The following is a 20,925-nucleotide window of genomic DNA, read 5'->3' as shown; positions in this document are numbered from 1 at the left end:
AGTAGTCTGCATTAACAGTTCCCTGCAACTGAGTGGCAGTGTAAATGTGCAAATTGTGGGGATTTACTAGAATCAGTGAAGCTGCTACAGTAAGGTGATGTGGTTCAGTGCAGTCAATGAAGGCTGGACTATGTTTGGTAGAATTGTATTGAAAACTTTTGTTGGTTTCTCTGGGAAATAATTCTTACTTTCACAAGCCCTGACCCTGGAGTATTGGCCATGTTAATTTTCCCAGTGTTTTTGAAAAAATTATTCACAGAGCACCCTAAAATATTACTAATTTTTTAACTGAATGTTACTGAATTTTATATGACAGTGCAATTGCACTATCATTGCTTTTAATTTTAATAATTACTACATTACACATCCCCCTCCTCCAAACTTTTATGCAGATCAATCTATCATGGATGTTTTGAAGCATAAATGTTTTCTAGAAGAATTATTATTTTGGACAATAAAGTATGAGTTTCCACAGAAGATGGTGACTTTCTTACTCAACATGCTTCCAGATCAAGATTATAAGGTACTTGCCATACTTCATTCAAACTTAAAATGTCTTTTCTTAGTCATATACATAGTGTGTATTATGCCTTGCATGAGACCATGTATGTTTGTATTTGAATAATAACCAGTAAAATAATGCAGGTCTTTAACTTTGTTTTGAGGTTTTTGTTAAAAGGTCTATAGTGTATAGTATTTGAAGAGAGATGTGAACAAACCAAAATGCATAATTATGCAGCAGTAATAATTTTATTATTATGTTTTGTGGTATTTTTTTGTTTTGTTTTCCTTTTGGTTGCTAGTGCATATTTGCATGTGTTGGATATTGTTTTATTTTATTTTGTAAATTGGGTTTTTAACAGTTAAAAGATGTGGATTGGCACTAAATGGTTGTGTAGTGTGGTATGACTGCAACTAGTTGCAGTGACTTGATTCTTCTTGCAACTGTTATAGGCAGTATTTTCTTGGAATAAGCCATGACAGTGTGGGTGTTTATTGCTGCAGCTATGCCCTAGGTGATTTTGGCAGCCTTCCAGTTTCTTCCTTATAGAGCTTTGCAGTTGTCCATACCAAGTGTCTCCTAGCCTGGAGTCACGGAGACTGGATATCTTCCTGTTTTAAATCTTGATGTGCAGCCAGGTTTGGTTGTTTGCTCTACATGTTCTAAGACCTCGTATACATAGCAATCAAGTTTAACATTTTGCTCTGACCGTGTCATACCTTCGCGCCATGCAAATATTTTGGACATTCTCAATCCCTGCTGAGAGGCAAAGATCAAGAAATCCTGAAATCCAGGCGTGCAGATTTCTTAAAATATGACTGTTTATAATGGGACAGCCTTGTGTTCATGCTCTCTTAAAACCTTGCTGGATCAAAGCAAAGGATATAAAGATTGCTTGCAAGGAAGTAAAATGACACATGGGCCTTCAGCGAAGCTTTATCCGTGTCAAGAGCACATTTTGATTTGGGGCACCAGCGTAGGATTGATCTTGGTCTTGGATTCAGCTAATACACGTGGACTTCCTGACTGATGATCCCTTACTATGAAGCTTGAATTCTTGATATTTGGAGACCTACATCAACATCTGGTTCTCCTGATCCATTGCTGGATAAACTTCTGCTTGTAAAAACAAGTGTTAGCAACCTGCAGAGGAATCTGGTAAGTGTTCCTATGTTTACCTTTTTACTGTGCCATGTCATAAAAACAACTTTTAATGGTTTCTTTTTGCCTTTCACAACAGGCCACACTCTTCAGTGGCTTTCTCCATTGTGTTCATAATCTTTCTTCACTATCTACTCAGAATGGAGACCATGGTATATTTAGTTTCTGTATTGGCTGGCACCTTTACCTCGAAATAGTCTATCTTCCAGCCACCAATACTCTATGTTCAGATGAAAGGATTATTTAAACATTCCTCTGTTTTCTTAGTAATTTCATTTTGTATTTAATTAAACAGTTAAATTGCTATGCATGTCCTCCATTAGTAGAAAAATTACTATTTGAAGTCCTCTAGAATCTGATTATAGTAATCACTGTGATTGTCTTAAAGGCATTTTTCACTAATAAGGAGGCTCAGAGTAGGAAGTGTATTGCACAGCAATGCTAGGGAGGCAGCAGCGCTGTTCTTACTTCAGATGCCTGTGTTTGGTTGCAAAACTGTAGCAATCGTGTGAATTTTGAGCAAGTGGCTAATATACAAGGAGTGGCTTCGTGATAGTGTACAGACAGAACATACCATTTTGGGATGAATTAGAAGAATGTTTTCTCTTTCAAGCTTCCATTAAACTTTTATGAAGGAAAAGCTTGTTTGCTGTTCAGTCATGTTGGATTCTGAAACAGCAGGAACACCAGTAGGGTTATAAACTGTTCCAGTTGATCTCTCAGCTTTCTGCTGCTTTCTCCATCCCATCTACACCACGTGTTCTGTCTTAATTTTTCCAGTCTGTACTGTTAAGCAATTTGTCTGACTCTTCATGAGCTGACTTACTTCATGAAATCAGCAGAATTCTGAAAGGTTGGTTGTCTGAGAAACTAATCAAGCCAGACACAGAGCACAGAGCTGTCTACCTTTGCTTGCTCTGAAATGGTTGAGATCTCTGACCTCCAGCATTAACATAAAGCTAATTGAGTCCACCATACCCTATGCAGCAATCAGTGAGCCACCAGCAGATATTTCTATGTTGCACAAATTTATTTTTATTTTTGAATAGGAAAACAAAATTTTCTTTTAGAATTTCCAGTATCAAAAATAGATGTTGAAAGGGGTGGGCTTAAACTCTGGGTTAACTAGCTCTTCTCTGCCAGACTATTTTGTGTAATAGAGAGTTAGCACAACAAACACTGTGGTCTTTGCCTTTCAGGATTTGTGCCTGAGGCATCCCTTCCAACACTTGATGACATTTGAAGATTGGAAGACTTAAAAGTGAAGAAAAAGAAAACAAGAGAAATTTACCCAAGCTTCCAAGAAATTAGAGGTGTTGAAGTGTTGACAAGATTTCTGCAAGAGGAAAAACAAGGTCCCAGACAAATAGGACTGACCTTCATATGACCAAAGAGAAGACAAAGAAGGGGTTGGCAATAAACAGGAAGCTGGTGGAAGAGAGTAAATCATCCAAGAGCCTTGCTGAAATCTGGAATACTGGCAGTAGAAAAATGCAAAAGCATCTGGTAGAGATAATGAATCAACAAACACAATTATCAGAGATGCTGTGCCTCGTCAGACACCTGCTGTAGGGAACCTTGAGGCAATTATGACAACAATAGGACTTCCCCTGGATATCCTACTCTACAAATTCAGTAGAACAGTTTTCCTGTTGGAAGCTTCATTTAGGACAACTTTCAACTGGCTGAACTACCTTTTTGTTTGTAATGAAAATGTAAACATGGGAGATGCAAATTTAAACTGAAACATGGGATTGATTTTAGGCTCCTAAAAGTTCTGGGATTGTTGAGTGGCCACCAAGAGGAAAGGCTGGGTGAAAAAAATTTTTGCGAATGCTAGAAATTTAGAAGCTGGACAAGGTCATATAGAGTAAGTCAGTGAAGGTAATAAAACAAACAGAAAACATGTCTGTCTTGGGATACCACTTCTTGTAAATGTCTGGAAGCTGAGTAAGTATTGGGAAAGGTGTTTTATGTCAATACCTGCATACTCTCTCCATTCTGTATTTTTCCATAGTTGTGGCTTTGGCCACTCAAAGGCAGATTACTGACCTGGGTGGACTGACTCCACCTGCTAAGGCTGTTTTTATATACACACTGCAGTTTCCCTCAGTATTTCAGCATTTTAACTTCCTCTCGAAACTGGAAAGGGTTATAGTTGTTTATCTTCCAAGTCAACATAAGAGTAAAGCTGATTTCTTTTCTTTATTAAAGTGTATTACAGAATCTCTATCATTAGAGTATAGTGATAGCAAATCTATAGTCCTTTCAGAATATTGTTACTATATATGTGAGACACAGAAAGTTTGGATGTGTGCTGATTTATAATAATTAAATAAAGCCAAAATTTGTCCTTAGAAGGGACAAATTGCCATCAAATTGAATTGCATTACTTGTAAAACAACTAATATGTAGTTCCTACATCACAGAACCTGAGAATTGTATTTAAACATAATATAATGTGCAGACGTACTATATAAATACACTATTTTTTTTTACTAGCAGCATTAATATAGTAACTTAAAGTATCAGGTGTGTGTTTGTGGCTTCACATTAGGAGTGTAAATGTCTTGATGTTTGCTAGAAGTTTAATTGCCAGTGATTAAAGTTTTATCAAGCTTTAAATTAAATAAAATTATATGGTAGGCTGTTCAGCCTGGGAATACTGGCGTTTTAGGTCTGCATAAGTGTTGTGAATATGTTGTTCCAAAAAGGCTTCAGCTGGAAACAGTTCCCATTGTGCTGAGTGCTCTGTGTAGAAGACTCTTCCAGTTATTATGCAGGTCTGCATTGTGAACCACCTAAAGGAAGGCAAGTTAAGCTGGGTCGTAGTGTTTCCTGCAGTGACATACCCATCCTCACCCTGGTCCATTTTTATTTTATTTTTTTTTCCATGAGCAACTTTATTTTTGAACATATTTACTGGAAGAAGTAGCCTTTGTACCCAATGGAAGCATTATGGCATAATTGTATTTTTTGAAGTATTTTCTAAATAAGAACATCATGGTAGTGCTATAATAAAAATACAGGAGCACTGACTCTGAGGCTGGTAAAGTGGTGATTTGTATACAGTCTGGTTAAAACACAGCTACCTGAGGGTGTTTTTAAAATCTCTAATTTTAGGCTTATGAAAGATTAATAGTACCAGAAGGAACAGACAGAGGATTCTAGACTTGGAGCTGAAAATTTTCCTTGATTGTCATAAGTACACAGCTTGTATTACCTCTTATTAAGCCAAGGAAGTCCAGATGGTGTTAATTCAGAACTCAAAGTACTAAGTGAAGAGGGATTTAAAAGCTGGCAGATATGCACTTGTATATGCAGTGCAGAAGGTTGGGTTACAATGCAGTCTGAGGCTAATGGAGTGGGACAAGAAATTCTACTAAGATTTATATGTATATCTATAGACATATTTAAATAATGATCTGGTTTAAAAAAATAAGCATTTGGAGAATACTGAAGTTTGCTAATGACTTCAGTTATTTAGGGGAAAGCAGTAAAGATTTATTTTAAAAATACAGGATGTGTAGTGATAGTAGATAAAATTCAGTGTTGAAATGTCAGCTGTGACAGATAAATGAAAACTTTATTCCATGGATAGATGAGTGCAAGTGACATGTTAAGGCAGCTTTAATAGGCACCACATCTCATCATTCATAGTGTATCATTGTGGGATATGTCTGTGCAGTAGGATTTTAAAAATTCAGGATAGATTTATTATCAGAACTTTACAGGTTTCACAGGTATGCGGAGTCCTTATATTACTTGTTTCAGCACTTCTGTGTTTATTTTTTTTTTAAACAGGGAAAAGCATAGAATGAGAAGATTAGATTTTGGTATAAAATAATAAAACAGGAGCTGTAAGTTACCCCTCTCTAGAGATGTCTTTTCAAGTAGACTGTTTCTAGAAACTAAACATGGGATAGGATAATCAGACCATCAGTTTTAGTTTGCTGTTGCAAGTGTTTTTTGCTAGGATATATTGAGTGTACTTTTGTAAAAGAATATAATGAAAGAAAGATAGTCTTTATGGTGCTTGTTAACATCAAAATTCCTTTGTAATTTGCAGATTGCTTTTACCAAAACTTTTGTCCAGCATTATGCATTTATTATGAAAACACTGAAGAAAAGCCATGAATCGGACACAATGTCTAATAGGATTGTGCATATCAGTGTTCAGCTGTTCAGCAATGAAGAACTAGCACGCCAAGTAACAGAAGAATGTCAGCTGCTGGAAATTATGGTTACTGTTCTGCTATATATGATGGAAAGTTGCCTTATTAAAAGTGAATTGCAAGGTAGGTTGATTCATTTGTTTGTGTCTTGTTAGTAAACTGATTATAGAGGACGTATAATTTGTTTTGGGTTTTTTTGTAATCAAACCATCCTCCCCCCCCAGCTCAGGATCTGAGGAGGCTGAGTCTCAAAATTTCCAAGAAATGTAATTATCAAAAGTAATACCAATGCTCTGTCCTTTGATTTGCAAGGTTTTCTTTTGTAGGAATGTTACACGGTTTGAATACAGAGCAATATCTTCCAGGTGCTTTATTAGTTGAGTAATGTGCATAAACAGTATTTGTGAGGCTCATATGAATACGAAATTTTATATGCAAATTGAGACTTTAATGTAAAAAATATTTTCAAAGCATTTCACAAGCCATTTGAAGTATTTAAATTTGTTTTTATTTTTCCCACCTGTGATTGCATTAATAAAACTTTATGTAATTAGACGTGAATGATTTAATATTTGTAAATACAATCATTTGATCAACCTTTTGGTTGGCAGAGTGGCAACTTTAATTTGAATGAGTGCACACTGTTTAACTTTTCCAGTGAAAACAGCTCCTTGTTTTACCTGTTGTTTTCTGAAAATAGCACAATAAATCTTGCTGACTTCAGTTTTCATGCTTTCATGTACCCTAGTTTGAATTTGAAAATACTCTCTAAACAGGTTGACTGCTGCTGCCAAATAAGTGCCATCAACTTTTGCATGAAACTTTAATTTTTCCTTTCTGAAATGTCCTTTTTTTCTGAGCCTATTCTATGTATAGGCTAATAAAGAAAACTGTACTGGAAGTGAAATCCTCAGTCAACTGGCTGTAAAGACTGCCCTCATTCAGCTGCACTTCAGCATGAGAAATGTTTCTGTTGTCTTACATAGATTACTTCACAGTATTCAAAGAAAAATACTGACTCTTTTAACAGTTTGTTTATCAAGATTTCTCCTAAACTAATTCCATATTGATGGAATGTATTTTAAAACTACTTTTAAGTAGTTGTTTTTACTTGTTGGGCATTATGGGATATATATATAGCATGGTGGTATGATTCTGTAATGCATCAGAATTTTCAGCCAAACAGGAAAAGGCTGTGGCTGTGATTAGACATTCTCTGAAGAAACTTTCTGATAATTAATTGTGTAAATGAATTGTGTTAGCTGGAGCTAGTAAGTTAGATGACATCAGACATATTTGTGAGAAAAGGCTGTGGCCTGGAGCAGCTATCCCAAGACTGGAAGTTACCTGTTTCTTTTCCTCAGAACCAGTGATTTGTCTTAACTAAGACATCATGGAATCTGTCCAGTGCTTTGTGGTGTTTTCACAACTTTTCTTTCTCACTGCTTTATATATGAGGGGTTGGGCATACTGTAAATTGGCAGAAAAAAACTTAATAAAATACTTCATTGGGTTTTTTTCCTCCCCTCATATTCTAACTGGTCGTCTTTTGCAGTTCTGGGGACTTGTATCTTGTGTTTCGTTCAAGGTATTGCTTACAATGCTGGAAATAATGAGAAGTCTGTTAAAAGTCTGTGTTGAGATAACTTGAGAATTCTGTTGGTACAGCAGGTGCAAATAAGTCTTTTAGTATCTGAAAGGGTCAAAGTTTACACATCCAGCCAATGGAGAGATGGAGAAAACTTGTCGGAGAGGAAGAAGGAGAACATAGGGCAGGAATTGTATTTGCTAAGGCACATTCAGTTTGCATTGCTCACAGTCCCTAGTTGTTTCTTACAGCTGGCCCCTGTTGAAAGTATACAGCTCATTAAAGGTATTTCTGGATACCAAGTGACAAACCATGTTCCTGAAACAGAATTGACCTAGGGGGCTGCCTTGACACCAGGTTTAAAAGTGTTACTAGTTCACACTTGGTGTGAAAGGATGAGGATGTGCAATATGGGTGCAGATAATAAAACTGGCTTCCAAGGAAGATGTATGTACCTGTGTGCTTACAGACTTTTTTTCTCTTTATCAGCACTTTCCTCCTACTTTTCCTACCTCAACAAAAAAGTTTTTGTAGCGGTTCATCCCATAAATTCCAACAACTCTTTTCCTTTGACTGCTGTTACATTAACCCTGACTTGAGAGTACTCTGAGTAAGAGGCAGCACCATTGCCAATTTGAAGCAACTCTGATTTGTTTGATCTATACTGGGGCAGAGTATCAGCAAAAATGTAACTGTTACCTCTTTGTAAAGTCTTCCAGAGAATTCAGGCAGAGCCAACTGAGGTGTTAGCCTGTTCTTGGATAGGCTTTGTGAGCATATGGGAGCAGCAAGACCCAGTTTACTTTCTTTGCAGATATACCAGATAACAAGAGAGAGATTCAAGAGTATTTGATTAGCTGTTGCAGAGAAGTTCAAGAAGCTGTGCAAAGTGTTTCTGGTTTTCTGTTCTTTCCAGTGCTTTAGTGTAGTAGGTAGGAGTCAGTCTTAAGAAATGGAGATCTATGCCTTGTAATAACAAAGTATCTGTTCATAATTGTGTGCAAGGTAAGCAGCATATTTTTCAGGATGAAATCTGATTAATTCTTCTGACTCTGCTGTGTTATTGGGAAGTAAAACTTGTAAGGAGCAAAATACTGTATGATATTTAATTTAAAAAACCTGTTGGCATAACAGGCAAGAGAGTTTGGGTTTTTTTTCCCTCAGAAAGGAAGCTTTTTGCGCAACCTCAGAGTAAAAAGAAAAGATCATTTTCTTTAGTACTTATAACTAAGGGGAGAAAAAAAGCTTACCTATATACCAAAGGGAACCACTCTTGATACAGATATGCCTCATTATCTGGAGAGGAAAGATGTTCTTTTTTATGTTTTATTGAATTAGAGTAGCAACTGATGTTATTACCCTTGCATCCTGAATCCAGGACCAATCCCATTTCATGCACACTCCCCTCGCTTTGGGAACCTTCTCCTGCCCTGGTCTCAGGCTGCTTTTCTCTACTGTCTTTCAGATTCACATTCCTGTTTGCCTCTGTAAGGTAGATTGCTCACTGGAAGTATGTCAAATTCATATTGATTTCATATGAATTGATTTCATATGTTCATAATAGGAATTGTATTGCTTGGGTAAGATCTATGTCTATGAGTCCCTGATGAGAAAACAACTTCAGGTACCACAAAATAACTCTTCTTTTCTGCAGTTTTCCATCTGTGATTGCAACATTACCATAAATCCTAATTGGTATTTTTGCTTTATCTTGTAATTTTTTTTTTTTAATTTTACTTTAAATTTACAACAAGAAGAAAAATAAGTATTTTTTCTTCTTTCTTTCTTTTTAAAATCCAGATGAAGAAAATAGTCTACATGTTGTGGTGAATTGTGGGGAAGCACTACTGAAGAACAATACTTATTGGCCCCTGGTTAGTGATTTTATAAACATACTTTCACACCAAAGTGTGGCAAAGAAATTTTTGGATGATCACAGTCTTTTGGTAACATGGATGAATTTTGTATCATTCTTTCAAGGTATGTGACCTTTAAATCAATATTAATACAAGGATGTTAGGACAGTTTAATGTTTTCAGTAGCAAAATCCTTACACTTTATGAACATAAATAATTCATTAGTAACCTTATAAGACTGTATTCCTGGAAGGGAACAGTATATTGTAGCAAACAGGTAGATTTGAAAATGATCTAATGGATCTTTGTCTTGTGGGAACTAGTTTAAAGACTGATTTAATCAGACTTGACTGAGATTTGTGGTGCCAAAGTTCTCAGGCTGAATCCAAACTTGTGTGAGAAGTGTTTTACTGGCGAAGCTGTAAATTAAAACACTGGGTAAATTTAAAAATTATGAACTTTTTCAATGCTGGTAAATGTTGTGTCTGGAAAGTGGACCATTTTCCGTCCAAATGTTCCCATTCACAAAGTGAGGTTCAAATTAGCAGAGCTGCTGTCCATGTTACTGTCACCTGAACATCAAGGGCTGCAGTTACCACACAGTCTTGAGCTATTGTTCTCTTCTGGTCTGCTTCTGCTCAAAGTTTGGTGCTTGTTCTTCTATTTTACCTATTACACTGCTGTCAGATAAGATGGATTGTTACACTTTGTGATTTTTTTTTTTTTTGTCTTATTCAATGTATGAATGCAGAACATTAAAAATAACTGCATTCTGCTTAGCCCTAGTTAAGTATTTTGTTGTATAACTCTGATTAAATCTTTAAAGGTATGAATTTAAATAAACGAGAATTAAATGAGCATGTGGAGTTTGAGTCACAGACGTACTATGCTGCCTTTGCTGCTGAGCTGGAAGCCTGTGCCCAGCCAATGTGGGGTCTCCTGTCACACTGTAAAGTTAGGGTAAGGCTAACAAGTCTCTGTCATTATTCTTGACTTTATTCATTATTTGTTCTTGAGTTCTCAAATCTGAAAGGTCTGTCTAGTATGTGCTTAAAAAGACTTAGGTTTTGCTCTCTCAGTCTACCAAATATATAAAAAGGCAATCAACTGAGATTCTGTGTATAGTGAGTATAGAATTTGTGGTAATAGCTAATTTATTGTCTCCAGAAGTGGGACTAAAATTTTGAGATATGTACAGTCATTCCATATGTAGTTATTCCTTATAACTTTACATATGGAATAAATTGTAATCTGATTAAAAACTTGATAAATGTCTCTGAATTACTCTGCCTTTGTTCACTGGGAAGTAAGGTCATCCCTAATGTGATTTGGTGTTTATTTGTGTGTGGAAGTATACACTTCATTATAATGGGGCATGGAGTAATTTATAGTTGTTTTTTCTAAAAGCCTGAGGTAAAAGGCTTAGGTTCTGTCATCTCATGGTCTCCTAGAGTTAGACTTATTACTATACTGTAAAATATGTTATAGTAAAAATAAGAACCATCAGCTTATAGATATACATAAAGTGAAGGATCTTTTTATTGTGAGTTTATGGTTATTTTTAATGAAAAAAATACTCATCCTTGAAATTAGGTTAATAAGATACATAATAGTGTCCATGAGACTAATACTGGAATTGAACTAGGCATTGAAAAACATGCATGAGCAAACAGTGCAATTTTATGAGTTTAAATCAGGCAGTTGCAAAAGCCTTTCTGTGATATAAGTTATAGTGATACATTATGAATATATCAGGTTTTTGAGCCTAAATTACATTTTGAAAACTGACAACTGCTGGCTTTTTAAAATACTCCTTTTTAGTTTAAGGGGGAAAAATTCTGCCTATTGTGATGACTTGCTCTGCCTCTCAGCATGTCAGCCACACTTTCACTGCTGTGTTTGACCCCTTTAGTTGTTCTCAAATCTGAAAGAACTTCAGAAATCTTATACCTTATTTGTTGTACTTGTTCAGTTAAGCCTGATGGGTGGCAAGAGGTTCCAGCTTGTGTCTCTCAAGGGAGGGAATGCTGGCAGAGCATGGCTACCATAGAGGGTGGAGCAGCCTGATGGGTGTGTGGCTGTTGTATTTCCCGATGACAAAAGGTGTCTGGCTGAGCCAGCTGGCACTTGCAAGGCTTCTGGCTGGCCACAGCAATGCTGGCTTTTACATGAGAAGTGTGTCACACAGATCCTAAGAGTGTCAGGTTGGTCTGGAGTCTGTGTTTAGGAGAAAGAGATTAAAGGAAATGTCTGTATGAAATGAGGCTTTAAGTTCCACTGATCACAGTGATTTGGTTTAGCTCACCTCCCACCTTCCTTTCTTGCACATCACTGCTGGGCTTCTGGAGGGCAGTGTACAGCTCTAGTCTTGAAATGTATGATATAATCTGCAGTGTATTATAGTTTTAGGGCATTGTTATAGAATCATAGAAATACATCATACATTCACAACAAATTTTGCTTATTGTTAAAGGCAGTGCAGTATTGTGTTACTGCACTTCAGGTGCATTGTATTAGCAAACTGTAAGGACCTTTCCATAAATAACACTTAAAGGACATCAGCCATTCTTTTTTGTCATGTGGAAAAATGTTTTTTTAATGCTTACATCTCTGAACTTTTTGTTAAAAAATAGATAAATTAAACACCAGGATCAGCTGAACATTCTGAAGGTGCCTTAATTCTCACCACTGAAATTATCATATTATAGAGTAACAATAAAACCGACCTAACATTTACTAATTTTCATATGATAAGTGAATAACTAATGTACTGTAAAAATATTCTTTTAGGAATATTGGGTTTATTAGGAAAATGGTGACACATAAAACTCTTTTGGCATGTGCAGTACACTGGTTTCTCTAACTGCAGGAAACCCAGGAATACACACGGAATGTTGTCAGATACTGCCTTGAAGCACTTCAGGACTGGTTTGATGCAATCAACTTTGTGGATGAGGTAAATATCCTTAGTGAATGTAAGCCAAGTACTGTGAAAATCTGATTAAACTTCAAAGGTAGTGCATACCCCCCCCCTTCAGCTAAATAATCATTCTAGCTACTGATTGAAAAAAGATTGTCTTGCTGAAATTAGTTTGCTGTTGGTAGTTGAAATGTTGTCCCAGGATCCTTTATTTATAGTTTTGATTCAGATTTGTTGGTGCAAGCTTTAGCTTTTTGAGTCTTAAAAGCAGTGCCATTGATGTACTACTGTTCTGCTGGATGAGGCAATGGCAAAACAAAAGTCTTTTTGATAAGGTAGAGAGGAGCTGTTTGCCACCTTAGAAAGCAATACTCTCAGTCAGTTCAGAATGTCCTTAACTACTGAGGGCTTAGCGAGAGATTAACAACAGGAATCTGAACATGGGAAATTTCTGGATCATCAGAAAGTGCAGGGTAATGAAATAATACTAGAGTTGTAGAAGCCCATTGAATTAAGATATGCAGGGTTCTCTTCTGAGTAGTTGTGACATAGACATTTGTACGTTTGGTTTTTTGAAAAATACATTATATTAAAATATCTTTATCTTCCAGCCAGCTCCTAACCAGGTCACTTTTCATTTGCCACTGCACCGTTACTTTGCCATGTTTTTAAGTAAGGTAAGCACATGTTTTAGTTGCACAGAAGATGGAAATTACATGTGAATGTGATTGTTTCAGTACAGGGTGTGCTTGTTTTTATTTCTAGGCTGTCAAATGCCAAGAACTAGATCTGGATACTATCTTGCCAGATCAAGAGATGCTGATGAAACTAATGATTCACCCACTTCAGATTCAGGTATGGTCAGACTCCTGACCTTGATGAAGATGTAGAGATATACAATAAAAAAAAAAAAAGTTGACTGAGTTTTCTAACCACAGTCATTGAAATATATTTAGAAGTGTCTGATAAGAGGGAGTATTTCTCAAGTGTGAAACATCAAAATAAGCAGTATAGGACAATAGTAGCTAGAATAAATTGAGTAGCTAAGATAAACTTTTTTTTTTTTTTGCTTTGTATTTCCAAAATGAAACGTGGCATTAGTTCTCATACTTGGAGAAGTATCATGATAATACTCAGTGTAGCACTTTCAAAAGTGTAGGAGAAACCAGCCCTTTGAAAACATGGAATCGCATGTTTATGGAACAGTTACCAAGGGAGCACAAGTTGAATTGAAAACTGAATCCTAAAATTTCATATTCTAAGTTGCAAATGCATTCAAGAATGGCTGCACCCTGCAACATTTTTTAAAATTTTAAAATTTATATTTTTTTGTATGTAAGCTGTCAGCAGTATGCTGTCATAGAGTCATAGAGAGTTAGGGGTTGGAAGGGACTTCTAAAGATCATGTCATGTCATATGTATGGTATCTGTTTCATAACCTTGTTCCTATGCATCTGTGTGATAGTGTAATGGTGATCTGATAATGTTGGACTGAATACCTGAATATCCCTGAAATATTTGTAAATTTGTATTCTATTTTACCTTAATAGGCAAGTCTTTCTGAAATTCACAGCAACATGTGGGTTAGAAATGGCCTGCAAATTAAAGGACAGGCTATGACTTATGTGCAGTCTCATTTCTGCAATTCAATGATTGATCCTGACATTTATCTGCTGCAAGTAAGTTACGTTTTCTGAGAAGCCAAACCAATGCTTGTTTACAAACTACTGAGTAAAATTAATTTATTCTCTTTCTGCAGGTCTGTGCCTCTAGGCTGGACCCAGATTATTTTATTTCATCTGTTTTTGAAAGGTAGGATTAAGAGATGAATGCTCTTGTTCAATGTTATGTTGACTCATTTATGCCGTGTGAGAGAAATTGCATGTATTTCTCTCATATTTTCAGTGATGAAACTATGCATAGCCAAAACTAACTCTTACTGGAGGTGCTCTACTGAAAGAGGTATCTGAAGGTTTATGTTTAATTTTATACAGGATTTTGGTTTACGGCACCCTAGTGAACAGGCTTCACACATTTGTTTTCTGCACATTTTCAGGTGTTTTTAGGTTTTGCATGTGCTTTTAGGATCTGTTAGCCTGAAGAAGTAGATAAATAGAGCTGCAGTAGTAAGAGAGACAAATAGGGTGTCTGGTTTTCTGTGCAGAATAAAGTCAGTGTTTGAAAACAAATTAATTTGCCTTAATTTTTATATATCTATAGATGTAAGGTATTTTCATGTGGAGTAAATATCACTGTAGTACATTCCATAGGGAGTTAAATTAAAATCCAAATTTAAAACCAAGAGGGTTTTCATGCATGTTTTCATGTCACTGAATACATAATAAAATACATGTAATGGATTTTGGACTGTTGTAAATAGTATCCTATGTTTATCAGTACATTTCATGTTGGTGTTTTAATGTTGGAGAATGATGTTTCTGACTTTGCTCTTTGCTGTGCAGATTTAAGGTGGTAGATCTGTTAACCATGGCATCACAGCATCAAAATACAGTTCTTGATTCAGAGCATGAAAGGTCCATGCTGGAAGGAGCCTTAACATTTCTGGTCCTTCTGTTAAGTCTTCGTTTACATTTAGGTAAGAATCACTGCTTTATCAATACTTACACGTAAATAACATTCCTGTTCATTTATATTCAGCATTTAGTAGCTGCCATAAAGCTGATTAGCAATATAGTAACTGAAAGCATTCAGCACTTGGCTTCATTTTTGCCAGTTACTGAATTTTATTCCCTTATGAATTAGAAATAGAAAAAATACATAGAAATGGAGAAAAATGGCTTCAGTGGAAGTGGCTGATTTGTGTATGTGATTACATGATCTTCAGAAAGACAGTGGTTTTGGTTTGTAATTGTCTTTTCTGGCTGAAGTTGTCTTTCATAACATTTGTGCCCCTTCCTTCCCTTTTTCTTTTGCTAAAATTTTATAGCACTATATCATTACTTAAGATTAATGTTTGCATGAAGTTTAACTTTTGTTTAATGGCAAATGTAAGCTGAATATGTGTCTTAAAACAATGCTTTTAAAATGTCTTTTTAAATTTTACTGTTCTAGGAATGACAGATGATGAGATTCTCAGAGCAGAGATGGTAGCCCAACTCTGTATGAATGACAGGACACACAGTTCATTATTGGACCTCATATCCTTGAAATATATTAACTAATGTGCATAAATGGGAATGACAGGTACCTGAAGAGTAGTGGGATTTTGGAGCTTGAACAACAGCTTACATAATTAAACAAACTGTGTAAAGGTGTGCTTGCATATACTTATCATTAGCAATTGGATTTGCTTCAGCTTTCATTTGTCTTACAAAATATGCAGTACTGTGGAATCATTTTAAATTGGTTTTGTTAAAAAATGCTTAAATGTACTTTTTATTATTTTTTCAGCATTACAAAGGTCTTTAAAGTGTAAGGTGAAAAGTTTAGTTTCCAGTGAAATTCTAGGAAGTATAGTGTGACCTTTATCTGGATTTGAGCCTTTAATTATTGCTAAATACTATGCCAGTATAAAAAGAAGCCACCCTTGCTCTGTTGAATTTTGCTATCAATTGTTGAAAATGCAAATAATTGCAGTTGTGAACGCTGCTTTGAAATTAGGTTGAGATGCATTTGTTACTGTGCAGACAAATTAAATAGCCTGCATATTAAATAGGTGGTTGAACAACAGTGCTTGTGATCCAAAGATAAAAATTGAGCAAAAATATTAGGAATTCATTGAGACGGGAAGAGATAAAGAGTTAAAATATGTAATAATTATTATTGCTCTATGACCTAATAACTCAGCACTTAAGTATGTAAAATAAGCTAATCACTTAATTGAATCACTTAACTATATAAAATGAGTGAACCTTTTATACATGCAATCACTTTCCATTAAGCAGGAACTTCCTTACTTGTAATTGTTATGTGTGATTTAGGGTAATGTCAGTAGGTCAATTAAGTATTGCTGCCAAAAGTGAGAAATAGACAATACAAGATGGAGAATTATTTATTACCTTTATGGATACTAAGCTCTTTACTTGCTTTTTCTGCACCTGGCTGTAAATACTAAATATTGTTGAAGAGAGACAAAGTGTTAGGAAATAAGGCAAGTACAGAAACTTTCTATACCCTACAGATGGCATTTTTAATTTCTCATTTAATATTTATCTCTTAAGCAATTGATTTGATTTTAAAAATATTAACATCCTAGCTAGAAGGCTTTAATTCACTTCATTAATAATAATTGCACTATAGCATCTGGAGCATACAGACCTCTTGTGGTAAGCACAGGGCACTGCTGAAATGTCGTTTCTGAAATGTGTGACTGAAAATGTCAAGAAGGAAGTAAAGTGCTGTGTCCTGCAAGTAAGTTAACTTTGCTTTCCTTAGCATAAACATTACATTCCAGAAAACCCCAATCCTAAAAGTGGAATTATTCCAGGGAGCTTAAGCTTTGAATCTGTCTTGTCATCAGTTGCTGATTTTAAAGCTCCTGTTTTTGAACCTGGAGGTTCCATGCAACAAGGAATGTATACACCTAAAGGTATGGAAATTGGCATCCTTTTTTAGCATACTCAGTGGTAAGATGCTTAACCAGAGGTTTTTTTCTTCAAAAAACCCCCAAAACCAAACCACAGAAAAACCTACAGTCCACCAAACAACAATAAACACCACCACCACTCAGAAAAACCCAAACAACCCCAACAAAAAAAACCCAAACCAAAACAAACAGCCCCTAAACCATATAAAACCCACAAAACTTGCTTCTTTCATTATTGTTTATTACTTATATTTCAGAGCATAGCTAAAGACTGTTACTGGTTTTTAATAATTCATTTTGCTGTAGAGTGAAAATGAGCTTCTCATATTAATCAAGTATCCTTAGTAAGCTAGGGAAGAATGGAGAACTGAAAAATTGTAATGTGTATTTCACTGGTCACTGGTCTCATTCATGAGATTTTTAAAAAACTGGGTGTTCAGTATGCCTTAGAACACTTTGCACTAGTGAAGTGTCACTGGCAAAGATTTTTTTTCTCTGAACTTATCCACATTTCAGTTATTAAAGATATCGTGATGCATAATCCTTTCTTTTCTATTGCTTTTTATTACATTTTTCTCAGTCAGTAGTGAGAGTCTAGAACAAATTTCAGACTAGACTGGTTAAAGAATGTTGCTCTATAATTCTACAATATTCATACAGTGCAATAATGACAGGTTTTTCCCCTGACCAGCTTGTTATCTAAATTGGACTCAACATAGTGTTGATACATCAAAGCAGAGGAAGAATTTAAGAACTCAGTGTTCCATTACTGTTTCCATTTTCTGAGCAGATATGCTCAGAATATGAATATGAGAATATGAAATGCTACATGTGCTCTGGTTGTGCTTCAGCCTCACAGCTCACTGCACTTAATAGTAAAATGTCACCTACCTGTTAAGTAGGTCTTTTACTTCTGCTTTCAAGAGGGTCTGTGCTTAACAAACACCATGTGAGAAAGAACTGAGAACGTTTTACACATGTACTCAGAAATTAAAAAGGGCAAAACAAGATGCATACAAAAAGATGGTTTGGGGGCTGCCTTTTCATGTTTCAGTTGGATAAATACATTTACTTAGACCTTAAAATTAAGTTGGATTTAAAAACCAAAATTTCCTCCACATGGATTTCAACTGCTATTTTATCAGAAATGCTATTTTTCTTTTTGTCTTGTAGCCCACATTGTATACTATGTTGTGGCAGAAAAGAATGCTAGAAGACACTAAAATAAAGCTTGTTAGTAGGAAAGATCTATTGCCCTAAGAGATTGCTAAATTTTTTGGTTTGTAACTAAGAAAAATACTTTTGGTGAAATTTTGATGCCTTTATAAGTAGCAGTAATTTTAGTATAGTAAGAATTAGTAAAAATCGCTGCACTTTAAAGCAGAAAAAAAAAAAAAAAGAAAAAAGAGAAAATTAAATAATTAAAGCTAGTTAAGAAGATAATCTAGAGCAAGTTGTAAGGTTTGTAAAGAGAATTTTAACACATGATTTCATTTAAACAACAGCTGAAGTCTGGGATAAGGAATTTGACCCTGTCATGGTAATACTGCGAACAGTTTACCGTAGAGATGTGCAGTCTGCAATGGACAGATACACAGCATTGTAAGTTGGCATAATTTTTAGAATATAACATATTGTTGCATATTGCACAAAAAAAATTCTGTTTACGCTGTCTGATAGTGCTAATCATGTTATTCATGTTTTCAGGCCCCAGATTTGTCCTTGAGTAAATAGTTCACAAATTTACAGGCATTATCAGGGGTTTGGTTAGCTTAGTCTGTTACTCTGTCATAAATGTCTGTGGCACGGCAGATGTTGCCTGTAGCTCACTTCTACAGATGTGAGATTCCTATGTTGGGTATCTCACTAACATGGATTTGGGTCAGGTGAAAAGTTTTCCATTTCTTTGTGTGCCTCTTAGAATGAAAATGGTGTTCTTAAATTTGTATCAATAATGTAAAATGGATTTAACTTTATAAATAACAGTCATTTAAATCAGTGGTAATCCACAGAAAAATAAGACTGAATTAACTTTGCATATTTAGTGCAATTTTTGTAATGCTGCTTGAATAAATTAAACTGCTTAGACAATTCTAAAGTTGGTCTAAACAAAAAGAAGGCAGGATAATTGTCTGTAACAGTGGCAGTTGTCTGTATTATTGCACTGGTAACATAAGTCTCATTTGTTTCAACAGCTTAAAGCAAAGTGGTAAATTCCCTGGGAACCCCTGGCCTCCTTACAAGAAAAGAACACCACTACATCCTAGTTACAAAGGTCTCATAAAGCTTTTACACTGTAAAACCCTGCACATCGTGCTGTTTACGCTTCTTTATAAGGTACAGTCTTAATTCTCTCGGCCAGTATTTTACTTCCACTTTTTCAGAACAGTTCTTAGAATTACAATTATTTAAAATACATTGAGACTGACATCTGTAAATAATCTTTTTTTTCCGTAGGTCTACTGTAATTACTTTTCTCCCATTTTTAAAATTTCATTGAATGTTATTCTATATATACATGCACTAAGTCAGGTCCCCAGGTGTATGACCCATCCTGATCTGAGTAACCTTATCTCAACCATTAGAGTTGCCATTTGGATTATTTGAAAACCATAGGATGGTTTCAGAGAGCATGTTTGTGTAAGTGATGTTCCTTTGGCTCCCACTGCAGGGTCTTAGGGCATCAGCAACCTTTTCTAATATATGTGGCCTCAATGGCTTTAGATCCTAAATGGCAAATACATTTCATAGCTGCAGTTGGTTCCATCACTTCCTAGATACATTCAGTCTTTTGATAATGTTACAGCACTTGACTTTCAGGACTGATTGATGCCTTTAAATTGAGTTTGGTTTTGTCTTAAAGGCTGCCATTTTAAAGAGAAGTGCATCTTTTTTGAAGAGTACATTAATCAGAAAACGGGACCTCAAATCTGTCTTTGTATGTGGAAGCTGCTTTCAAAGTGTACTGCTGAAGCAGATGAGGAACTGTAAAATGTGATTTGAGTAAGGCACAGTAGTGCTTTTCCCAGGCAATTTCCTTTTGTGATCTTTCAAGTGCTCCCAGCTCCCCTAAAGCTCTTTCTTGTTTTATTGTTAATTTTCTGTTGAATAGAAAATACCTGTTCTTATATATATTTATAACTGCGTGGTATTCACAAAGAGCCATGCTTATTCCCAGAGTTGTTTCAGCTGATTTCTTTCTGTAATGAAGTATCACAGAAGTTGTCAGTATATAATTAAGATGAATGAAGACTTTTTACCTGAATTCATTCAATACATTTCACCTCTATGACAGAAAAGGACTTTTCCAAAAGCTTTATATTGCTTACAAATCTATGGCCTCAATAAAATATGGGCTCTGCTATGTAATTAGTGCAATTTCAAAGATCTACTTTAAAAATATGAAATATAAAATTTTTCCTGTTTTGCTACTAATTCTTCCTCCCTCATAATGGAGTGAGACGTGTTATGGTGAAGACATTTTCCTGTGCAGGGACTTTTTGGAAAATCAGTAGTAAAATGGTTGGTGAATGTTTTCTTTTGTCAGACATCTCGTTCCTTATCTTGCTGAAGTTTAACCAATGACATTTTTCATGCTCAATGCCAGTTCAGGCATGAGTTTTCAAGAACAAAGCAAGGACAAAATATATCTCCTTTTCCCATGTTTTAAACATTTTTTTATCAATGTTATTCAGATTCTGGATCTGAATTTAGCCAGACTGTAAACATTGTGAAGTTACTTTGTGTGCACGATCAGTGGCTGTTTATTTTGTTCTATTAACTGCTGAAGTGTCATAAAAGTCAGCCCCAAATCCTGTCTGTGGCCTACACCAGAGTTACCTAGAGCTTTGCCTGGAGTGTCAGTACCTTGTTCCTCAGTGATTTTCACAGTTGTGGCCAAAGAAGCTGCTGTGTGCAGCGTTTAACTCTGCTTAGCTCTGCCCTGCTGCAGTGCCTGGGCTGCCTACTTGCTGCAGGGTGAAGAGTGAGGCTGAGTAGTAGGGGGCAGAGACTGGGGAAGGAGCATACCTGGAGAAAGTACTAGATAAGACAGGAGACTTACAGGAAGACTGCTGAAGTTAAGGAGATCTTGGGATTATGTAGAAGATTAATTAATGTTTTGATGTGAAACGAAAATGGAGAATGTAGAGAAGGAATGCATCATTTTTACTGTCTT

The 20,925-nt window shown here is 35.7% G+C and overlaps 1 protein-coding gene across 7 annotated transcripts in view; it reads left to right on the top strand.

The window, feature by feature from the left end:
* Positions 1 to 20,925, top strand: part of UBR3 (ubiquitin protein ligase E3 component n-recognin 3) — a 103,669-nt gene that overhangs the window by 25,463 nt on the left and 57,281 nt on the right. For 5 of the 7 annotated variants that reach the window (XR_011726560.1, XM_071747398.1, XM_071747397.1 and 2 more), the window contains 14 exons: positions 393 to 523; positions 5,733 to 5,961; positions 9,227 to 9,406; positions 10,109 to 10,242; positions 12,152 to 12,238; positions 12,814 to 12,879; positions 12,968 to 13,057; positions 13,753 to 13,881; positions 13,962 to 14,014; positions 14,665 to 14,798; positions 15,275 to 15,362; positions 16,612 to 16,751; positions 18,254 to 18,350; positions 18,944 to 19,085. Coding sequence is in view for 6 of the 7 variants with exons in the window: in XM_071747398.1 (XP_071603499.1) it covers positions 393 to 523; positions 5,733 to 5,961; positions 9,227 to 9,406; positions 10,109 to 10,242; positions 12,152 to 12,238; positions 12,814 to 12,879; positions 12,968 to 13,057; positions 13,753 to 13,881; positions 13,962 to 14,014; positions 14,665 to 14,798; positions 15,275 to 15,362; positions 16,612 to 16,751; positions 18,254 to 18,350; positions 18,944 to 19,085 (1,700 nt within the window). In the remaining variant the exon portion in view is untranslated. Of the gene's footprint in view, positions 1 to 392; positions 524 to 5,732; positions 5,962 to 9,226; positions 9,407 to 10,108; positions 10,243 to 12,151; positions 12,239 to 12,813; positions 12,880 to 12,967; positions 13,058 to 13,752; positions 13,882 to 13,961; positions 14,015 to 14,664; positions 14,799 to 15,274; positions 15,363 to 16,609; positions 16,752 to 18,253; positions 18,351 to 18,943; positions 19,086 to 20,925 lie in introns of all 7 variants that reach the window. The other 2 variants (XM_071747399.1, XM_071747395.1) reach the window with 1 other exon arrangement.

This window comes from Heliangelus exortis, chromosome 6 (assembly GCF_036169615.1).
Source record: "Heliangelus exortis chromosome 6, bHelExo1.hap1, whole genome shotgun sequence".
Lineage (NCBI taxonomy): Eukaryota > Metazoa > Chordata > Aves > Apodiformes > Trochilidae > Heliangelus > Heliangelus exortis.
This window is presented reverse-complemented; position numbering and strand designations above follow the sequence as displayed.